Source organism: Callospermophilus lateralis, chromosome 10 (genome assembly GCF_048772815.1).
Source record: "Callospermophilus lateralis isolate mCalLat2 chromosome 10, mCalLat2.hap1, whole genome shotgun sequence".
Lineage (NCBI taxonomy): Eukaryota > Metazoa > Chordata > Mammalia > Rodentia > Sciuridae > Callospermophilus > Callospermophilus lateralis.
Window position 1 is genome coordinate 1,457,691 of NC_135314.1, and position 9,767 is coordinate 1,467,457.

The 9,767-nt window shown below is 63.2% G+C and overlaps 1 protein-coding gene across 1 annotated transcript in view; it reads left to right on the plus strand.

Annotated features, from left to right (window-relative positions):
* The first annotated feature begins 350 nt into the window (after positions 1-350).
* The window catches only part of Itgb2 (integrin subunit beta 2), a 13,870-nt gene continuing 4,453 nt past the window's right edge, over positions 351-9,767 (plus strand). The window contains exons 1-4 of the mRNA XM_077110432.1: positions 351-709; positions 6,973-7,033; positions 7,341-7,429; positions 9,400-9,580. Coding sequence (XP_076966547.1) covers positions 6,976-7,033; positions 7,341-7,429; positions 9,400-9,580 — 328 coding nt within the window. The 5' untranslated portion in view covers positions 351-709; positions 6,973-6,975. The remainder of the gene's footprint in view (positions 710-6,972; positions 7,034-7,340; positions 7,430-9,399; positions 9,581-9,767) is intronic.

Genomic DNA, 9,767 nt, shown 5'->3' on the forward strand with positions numbered 1-9,767 from the left:
CCTGTGTCCCTCCCCCTCCCTCCCCTCAGAGCACGCAGACTCTCTACTTTTCTTTAATCTTATAAGACATCGGCAGAGTGTTCCAGGTGCAGGACTGACTCACCCGGCCCTGGGCCACCCAGTGGCCGCCTCGGTGGGGCCTCTGGGCTGGAGTCTTCTGTCGTCCCAGGGTCCCCCTGTCTGCGTGTCCCTCCTGGAGTCTGTGCTGGAGGTGCCCTCTTGCCTGGCCCATGCTCACCATCCTGGGCTGGTGCCCGGCCTCCGCCCTGCCGGGGCCTCGCTCGGCGGCCTCCTTCCTCCTGCTCCGTGCTCCCTCTGCTGTCTGGTCTGCAGACGGTCTCCCACCCACCCGTCACCAGCACCAGAGACTGGGGTCCCCAGCGGTTCTCCATTTCACAGGGTTCCACTTCCCAACAGGAGAGCAGCAGAGAGACGCAGGCAGGTCCCGCCCTTGCTTGGGGCTGTCTCTAGTCCCGCCTGCTGCAGAAGGTGAGCCGAGAAACTGGGGTGAGGGCCCCCAGTGGGGCAACCAGCCACATGTCACTCTGCTTCCTCTGAGGAGCTGACTGAGAACAGGAAGCATCGTGCCTCACAACTGGGCCTTCACCGTGTCCTCCAGAGGAGACCGCGAGCCAGCCTGGCAAGCAGCTGGGCAAGCCCCAGCCAGTCCAGCCCTACACAGCGCCGAGGCCGCCAGGAGACAGAGTGGGTGAGTACGGCCTGTGGCCAGGGTGGTCCTAAGGGGGACACTCAGTGCTCGGCTTTTCTGGGGAACAACTCCCTGCGGCTCTGGGCCTGGAGTGGGCCCTGGGGACCTGTGCAGACGCCCAGTCCAGGCGTCCAGCGGGAAGGGGTCCTGGGAATGTGAGTCCCAGCCCCTTTAATGAGACCCGGCAAGGGGAGGTGGCCTGCCACCCCGGGCAGAGCTACAGGAGTGCCAGGGGCACCTGTAACTGAGGAGCCTCCATGGTGGAGCCCGGCGGGTGGGGGAGCTGTGGGCAGGGAGGCGGGCTGTTGCCCACCTCCCCAGGAGCGACACTTGCCCAGGCGTGGAGGAGGGGGAACGGGAGGAGGGGTGGCCGGGGCCTGGGGAGGTCCCCGCGCTCCAGGTGGAGCTGCTGGAGGGCTCGCCTTCTGCGGGGGGTGGGGGGGACCCAGGTCTGGGCTAAGCCTCTGGACGGTGATGCCTGGCCAGCCTGCCCCACAGCATTCAGATGAAGGAGGAAGTCCTTCGCCCAGAGAGGCCCTGGCAGAGGTCCCTGAGCAGTGGTGGCTGAGCCCTCGGGCCCTGAATCCAGTGCCTGCCGGGGGTCACAACCCAAGTAGGACCAAGGGGTGGACACCCGACAGGGCCCAGACCCATGGCCACCTGACCTTCCTGGGGCTGCGGCATCTGACAGACCAGGTCCTCTGAGGTCGGTCTCTGCTCTCAGGCACCAGGACAGGTGGAGCGTCTAGCCACCAGGGCCGCCGTCTCTGCAAGAGCACACGGGCAGCTTCTGCGGGCAGCAGAGAGGCCGAAAAGCCTGCTTCCTGTCCTGACTCCCCTGCGGAGCGCAGCTCGCTCAGCGCAGGCTGCCTGGCCCCAGTGGCATTCCTACAGAAAGGGGCACAGGCAGGCTGAGTCACAGTCATCCGGGCCACCTGGGAGAGAGCCCCAGGCAGCAAGGCCCCTCACGGGAAGTTCTGCAGAGGAGCCTCCTTCCATCCGGGCAGGGGAGGGGGCTCTGTGCTCACCGTCTGGAAGGGGCGTGAGTGAGCAGCCCCCTGGCCCCCTGGGACTCAGTTTCCCCAACTGTGAAGTGGGGGTGGTCCCGTTGTCAGACTCCAGCTGTCTCGCTTCCCTGGGGAAGAGACCCAGGGACACCTCGGGCTCCCCGGCTACTCTGTCACTCAGGCCAGGTGTTGTCCTGTAGGTGACAGGTGGCTGAGAGGTCCGAAGGCGCCATGTGCAGCCTGGGCCTCTGCTCTGTGGAGAGGCCCCCTGCAGGCCCCCCTTTCTGCAGTGACCGTGGTCCTTCCTGTAGCCACGTCCCCAGTGGCTTGCCAGTGCAGGTGTGGCAATGCCAGGTTCGCCCTCAGGTAGAGGCCAGGCTGCAGAGAAGCCCCACTCAGCGAGCCCGCACCTGGGTGGCCGGAGTCTCTGGTGACCCCTGGAGACACCCTCCAGACAGGAGGCGGAGCCCTAACTGTGACCAGTGTCCATTCTCCTCTGCACAAACTGGATCTCAAGGGGGACCACTGGTCCCCTCCTGGACTCTGCTGCAGTGTGCAGGGCCATGAGCCTTCCACAGCAGGGCAGCAGCAGGCTGAGGGCGGGCAGCCCGTGGCTGAGAGCCCCTTGTCCCAGCCTCCTGGCTGCAGTGGGCGGTGCTGACACGGCCTTAGCTTGCTGGGGCCAGCCTTGACTCTCCAGCAAGCCTGTGCGGTCAGCCTGGCGGGAGTCTGCCTCCAGTCTGGCCGTGGCTCAGAGCCCAGTCCCTGCCAGGGCCAGGGGCGATGACTCTTTGCTCCTGGGCAGGAAAGTCCCCTCTGGTCGCCTTTCTAAGGGACCCTTTCTTGGGGCAGGACCTGTGGCGTGGCCCAAGTCCTTGGACAGGGCTGGTGTCCAGAACCCCACCCTGTGCGTGAGCAGCCTGTGGTGAAGAGGTGATGCGTGGGGCCTGCTCTGTGGCACCCGGGCGGGTCTCCTCCCCGCCCTGAGGCCTTCCAAAGGCGGGTGTGTCCACACTGCTCCCTCCCCCAGGGTCAAGGCAACAGGGATCACCTGGCCGGGCTTCTTCATGAGACTCTCAGAGCTGTCCCCTGTCCCCCCAGTAGAATAGGGAGCAGGCACAGAGCCCCACCCAGGAGGACATGGGGAACTCGGGCAGTGTGCTAAAGCCAGCAGGGTGGACCTGCAGGTAAGGCCCAGTCCTATTTCTGTACAACCACTGCCCCTGCCTGGAGTTGACCCTGACCTTAGTGCCGTGGCCTTGGCCTTTCACGGCCTTTGCCCCTCCCCCGGCCATGACTGGCCATGACCTCACTTCCTGTTGGCGAAGGGCGTCGGGCAGGGCTGGCCTCTGGGTGCTGTGGTCTGGCCAGTCTGAGACCTCCCTTCCAGGGGCATGATCCCGCTCCTGGGGGAGAGGGTCTCGGGCTTCTCTCAGTCTCCAGGGCTGGGGTGTGCGGACCCTCAGCCCCGCGGCCACAGTCCCCCCACTGGAGTTTCAAGCACTGAGGGGCCCGTGTGGGCCTTCTGGTGTGAGGCTGGAGCATTTGGATGGAAACTCGGTGGAGCGGGGACTGTGGGCCTCGGCACGGGCAGTCCACGACCCTCTGAGAGCCTGGACACCCAGGCTGCCCCATCCCTGGGCGGCTTGTTGGAGGAGCCAGTGAGGGGTGTGTGAGCAGGTGCCAGTGGGCCCTGAGGCCCCATTTGGCCCCTCCCATGACGTAACTGTCCCCAAACACCTGGGCAGTAGGGAAAAAACCTGGCAGGTTGGGAATCTGGGGAAGTGATTCCAAATAGAGCCCTGGGCACTGTGGAGCTCAGGGCTGTCCAGCCTACGGCAGAGAGCCAGACGGGACAGCGGGAACATCAGGAGCACTCTCGCTGCCTCCCTTGGAGCTGGAGATGACCCCTGCCGTCCACCCGCTCACTTTCCTCCGTGAGCCTGAGTGGCCTCAGCCGTTGGTCATGCGTTTTGTGGCTGGGCCCGATTCTGCAGGGCGCTGGTGGTAAAGGCTAAGAACCTCCAATTTGACAGCTGCCTGAGATCCGGGTGCTCCGTGGGCAGGCCGGCGTGGGCGAGGGTGACTTCTGTCATTTCCCAGGGGGGTTCTGCTTTTGTGACTCTCCCGTCCACTGCCTGTGGTCTTTCCTAGGATATGCTGACCCGTTCAGAAGCTATGCGTGTCTAAGGTCTCTTCAGAGATGAAGAGCACCCTTCACCTTGTACACTAGATATCAAGTAGCTTCCTTTATGCAATTTTTAAAAGATGTTTATTTTTTAGTTGGACACAGTACCTTTATTTTGTTTATTTGTTTGTATGTGGTGCTGGGGATCGCACCCAGGGCCTCGCACATGCTAGGTGAGCGCTCTACCGCTGAGCCCCAGCCCCAGCCCCCTGTTATGCAATTTATGATGCACAAAACCTGTCATATTCAGGGTCCACCATCTTCTTGAGTTTTCCCTCGCCTGAGACACACATCTTCCATTTCCTGATTGTTTATTTCTTAAAACTAATTTGCAGGTGTTCATTGCCGCTCCTTTATGTCCACAGCAGAAGCTGTGGGGCTGCTGCCTCCCTGGGGTTCGGGCTTTAGCTTGTAGAGGACGGTGGTCCCTGTGCTCGGGTCTCTCCTTGTCTTGAGCCGTCTTCACTGCAGTGTTCTAAACGGTGATTAATAGGGGTTGGAGGTTCATTTTCCCCGTTTGGTCAGAAACCGTGGCTCCTAAAACTGAAGCCGCGTGACTTCCCGGCTGGGGGGCTGGGGAACTGTCTCTGCTGCCTGTGTTCCCGTTGGCCCTCTTGCCCCCAGACCTGCCCAGAGCCCTGTGGCCACCGATTGGTGTTCCAGCCCCTGGAGCCAGCTGCGAAAAGATACCATCGTGACCCCCCAGTTTGGGGAGAGACCCGGGGGTTGGGGTTGTGGCTCAGGGGCAGAGCACTTGAACGGCTGTCCCTGGGCTCAGGACAAGCAGGTGGGCAGGCACGTGTGAGGACCTGGGTTTGATCCTCTTAAAAATAAATAAAGGTATTGTGTCCAACCACAACTAAAAAAAAAAAAAAAAAGGTGGGGGAGAACTGTCATCACAAATGAGGGAGCGGGACGTGGCCATCAGGACCCGGCTTCCTCCCGTCTCCACCCCTCCCGGCACCCGGGCCCCACCTAACGTGCTTATCTGGGGGCCACTGACCCCCCAGCACAGGTGGCTTCCTTCTCCGAGCAGGACCCTCCCGCCAGGCTCCCATGCAAAGTTCTCTGGGGCCAGTGGAGCTGGGTTTTCTCAGGCAGCTCTGCTTAGGGTTCGGCAGGATGCCAGCCTGTGTCTGTAGTGGGAGCCTGCCCTCCAGGCTCCTACCCTACACCTGTGTCCTGCCCTCCAGGCTCCTACCCTACACCTGTGTCCTGCCCTCCAGGCTCCTACCCTACACCTGTGTCCTGCCCTCCCACCGGGCTCCTACCCTACACCTGCTTTCCGCCCTCTGCGGTCTTGCTCAAGTTTCCTTCCCTCCTCTTTTTTTTTTTTTTTTTGTACTGGGGACTGAGCCCAGGGGTGCTCTGCCCCTGGGCCATCTCCCAGCTCTTTTTACTCTCATTGCCATGGGCCTCACCCAGTTGCCCAGGCTGGCCTTGAACCTGCCATCCTGCTGCCTCCACCTCTGGGTCCTGGGACTCGGGCGCAGCCCCTGTGCCGGCAGGTCCTCCTCTCTCAGCCTGGAGCTCCCTGGCCCTGTGCGAGGTGAGGAAGGGTCAGTCCTGTTTCTCCAAGGGCCACCCAGTTCCCAGCTTGCTTCTTGGTGAACTAGGGTCCTGGTTTTCGGCGTTCCTTTGGGGTGGGTGGTACCCGGGCGGCTGGCCCGCGGCAGCACTGGGACTTGGTGACACTCACCACTTCCTGAGGTTGCTGGGTTTCGATAGCACCCTCCCCAGCGGGTGGGTGGAGGTCAAGGGCAGCTCTGATGCAAAGGTCTGGCAGGTCAGTGGCTCCTGGGCTTCTCAAGTAGCCTCCTGTAGGGCTTTGAACCTTAATCTTGGCAAGGGACGCACCCTTGTACCCAGGAAGGTTCTGCCAAGCCTCCCAGGGGCTGGAGGGGCTGGGGGTCGGCGCTGCTACCGCTTCCCACATGGGGGCAAGCCTGCTGCCCAGCCAGCGCTCAGCCCCACCTCTGGGCTCTGCCTCTCCTCCGGGAGCTTGGCCTTCATCCATCTACCCACTGCGCTGCCGGATGCACCCTTGGTCTGGCTCCACTGTGGGGTGTGTGGGGCTGGGGGGCTGACTATTCTTAGCAGCCTCCAGCTCCCAGTCACCTTGGGGCCTTGCATGGTGACAGTCAGAGTGACAGGGAGGTGGTGGCCCTTCCCATCTGCTTCCTGTGGTCAAGGTCAGGACTCTGTGGTCTGTGGGTTGGTCTGCTGTAACCAAGTTGCGCTCCCCCTCTCGGGGGTGCATGGAGGTGCTGGGGCACCTGCTCACATCCTGCTGCCTAAGGCCTCCGTTTCCCCACTTGGGACCCAAGGAGTTCGCCTGCTGGTGGTCATGAGGGTTTTATGGGGAGGGGGTCCTTCTGTGGTAGCCCGGAGAGAGCATGGTGTTTAAATGGGTCCCTCCCCAGAACCAGCGACGGGCTCACCCACTGCATTGGTTTGGGGCATCCCGGGAGGACTGCTCCACTCTGCTCGGAGCAGCTGCGGCCTCACAAGAGGGGACCATCTGAGTAGGGCTCCTTGCAAGGCCCGGTCAGCTGAGGGTTGGGGCACAGTGGTGGTCCCCAGACAGGGCAGCGAGGAGCTTTGAGGTGTGGGTGGAAAGGTGGGACCAGACACAGCTGCCTCAACTTGACCCCGTGTCCCAGGTGGGGGCCTTGGAGAGCCGGTGCGGGAGGCCGGGACTGAGGTGGGCCTCCTGCTGCTGCCTCAGGAAGCCAGACCAGGTGGGAGCTGTGCCTCTGAGCCCAACGGGAAGACGTCTCTGAGCCCTGACTGCAGTCTTTCTGGGAGGAACAGGGCCATCTCCCAAAAGACGGGGATGTGGGGCTTGGCAGGGCCACTGGTCTGGGGGAGCCCCACCCCGAGCGCCAGGGGTAGATGCAGGGTTTGGGGGAGCAAGGGTGAGGATGGGTGCCTCAGAGTCCCACAGCACCGATGAGCACTGTCCCCAAGGGAAAGGGGCCCACTGAGCCACATGCTGGCTAAGCCCAGTTCTCACCCCAAGGCACCACGGACAGGACCCCTCAGTCACCAAGACCCTCCCTCCACAGGACATGCTGGGCCGGGGCCCCCTGCTGCTCGCCCTGGTGGGGCTGCTCCGCCTGGGGTCTGGTGAGTTTGGGGAGGGCTGTGACTACACGCGTGGTGTTCCAGATGGGGAGGACCGGGGAGGCCGAGGAAGGACCCCACACTGGCTTCTGCCCCGCAGAGCCGCAGGTGTGGCTCTGCTATCCTCCTGGGTATCTGCTCTGCACCCCGACATGGGGCGACTCGGAGCCCCTCCTGGGCCCCTGTAGAGCCGCAGACGCTGCCTGGCCCTGTCCTCTCCCAGGGCCCCCTCCACCCTCCTGCTGCACTCACCCCACATGGCAGGCCAGGGTGGACACGGGGCCACTCACCTGCCTGTCCGTATCCCCAGCCCTCTCTCAGGAATGTACCAAGTACAAGGTCAGCACCTGCCGGGACTGCGTCCAGTCGGGGCCTGGCTGCGCCTGGTGCCAGAAGCTGGTAAGAGCCACATGGACGCCTCTGCTGCCCTCGCCCTGCCTGCCCTCCTGGCCTGGGCCCCATCCCTGCTGCTGAAGCCAGGGCCACCAAGGGTCACCATCTCCAAGTCCTGGAAGGTGGGGAACAGAAGCAGCTCAGAGGCCACGGGATTGTTAGTCTGACAGGGCTGCCCTGGGCCAGCCCACCCCGGCCCACCCCCCGGCCCCAGCCCCAGCCCCACCCCCGCCCCGCCCCCGCCTGTGCTGAAGGCAGGAGGCTGCCCAGAGGCCTTCTGTAACTCAGGCAGCACCACTATGGGGGAGCCCTGATCCAAGGCCACGGGAGATAGGCTTCCCGAAGTAGGCAGATGCAGCACCCAGGAGTGGGGGGGACAGGCCAGCCTCAGAACGTGGTGAAAAGCCAGACTCTGGTGGGACTTGCCCCCTCTCCTCTCAAGTCACAGTCTGTGTTTCCAAGTGATGACCTCAGAAGGAAATGACCATGGCCCGCCGTGGCCCTGCCTGGCGGGAACCTCCAGCCCCTGAGCCCCAGGCTTCTGGTTGAGGTACACTTTGGTCACTGTGGTAAGGTGGCATCTGCCAGGCTTCGCCACACCATGCCACTGTCTGCCCTGGCAGCCGGCAGCGGGGCTGGCTTGTGGGGGGGCCCTCTGAGGCTGGCAGATATGGGTCTGCCCCCAAACCAGCACCGGCCAGTAGCCTACGCTCTGTGAGTGCTGTTCACACTGTGACCGCCCTATGGCCCCGGGTGGCACCACCCCTTCCCGTGGGCTCTGTGCCTCTTTATTTTTGAGCACTGTCTTGCTTTCTGGACAGACAGCTGCCCCAGGCTGGCCTGCCCTTCCCTTGCCCTGGCCCAGAGTCTGTACTTTTCTGAGGGTCCCTGGCTCCTTCTCCTGAGCAGGGCCTCAGGCCTCCAGCCTCCTCGGCACATCTCCTGTCTCTCCCAGTCCTGGCACGTGCAGAGAGAGGCTTTAGAGTCACCAGCTGTCACCGCAGTGACACCCACATAGAGCCCAGTGCTGCTGGGATCATCTGTGTTCTTTGGCCTGAGGAATGTGGTCCAAGCCTGGGTGTGGACGTTCCTGGGCAGATTGGAGCCCCCGCCTTCCTGAGGTCATGCTGGTCATTTGAAATAAAGACAGGGAGGCTCACTTGTTCTGTCTGGGCTGCATCTCAGGTTTCTTTTCTCTTGTCGATTGCTTTTAGTTCTTGAGTACGTCAGGCATTAACACAGTGTCAGGCGTTAACACAGTGTCACAGGTCAAACAAACAGGGATACGCTGCCTGGGAAGGGTCAGCCTCCCTCCCCCCACCCCATGCCGGCACTAGCCCACCCCATGCTTCTGGGCTGCTCTGAGTGCACTGTGAGAGCGGCAGCTCATCCAGTCGCCTCTCAACGCTCTGTGATTTAACAGTTTTGATGCAGCGGGTGCTGGCCCAGGGCCAGGACCAAACACGCCCGAGTCGGAATCCAGGGGCCTCTGGGGACAGAGTAATCCAGCCCCCTAGGCCCAGGACCCTGCTCCCCTCTTTCTGCATTTCCCATTGAACTGCCAGGACGTTTGCGGGGGCTCTGGTCTGTGGCCCGGGGTTCCTGGGCTGCCCGCTGGCTGAGAGCTGCTCATGCTCCCGGGGAAAGCCGCTCCCGGGGAAGAGGAGCTGAAGGCCTGCTCCCTGCCCTGGGGCCAGCTGCCGACTCTCTCCATCAGCCTTTGGGCAGGAGACTGGACCCCAGGCGTTTTGCTGGGGAGGCCGAGGGTGGGGAGTGGTCTGCTCCCCAGGGTCCGAGTGTGTGCTGGAGCCCAGAGAGACGCTGCTGGGAGGCGGTCAACTCGTCCGAGGACTCTGTCCCAAATTCCAAGTGCAGTTGAGGGGGGGACAGGGCTGGGTCTTCAGTTCCAAGGGTCCAGCAGCCCCCTGCAGCCCCTGCTGTGGGGCCCCTCCCGACCCGTGACTGCCCCCTCCCAGAACTTCACAGGGCAAGGGGAGCCGGACTCCGTTCGCTGTGACACCCGGGAGCAGCTGCTGAAGAAGGGCTGCGCGGCTGATGACATAATGGACCCCAGGAGCCTCGCCGAACCCCAGCAGGACCTGGAGGGGGCCTGGAAGCAGCTGTCCCCACAAAAAGTGACACTGTACCTGCGACCAGGTAGGCTGGGCCTAGGCTGTGCTTGAGCGGGCACCCTGTGTGTCCAGGAGCGTGGGCCCACTCCAGGTGTTAGGGTGGACCAGGTGTGAGGTGGGCCGGGGGAGGCTGGGGCTGCTGGGGGCTGGCCAAAATCCGAGCACCTCCAGGTCCCCCCTCTGTCCCCAGGTAGGTTCCCACCCCACCCCAT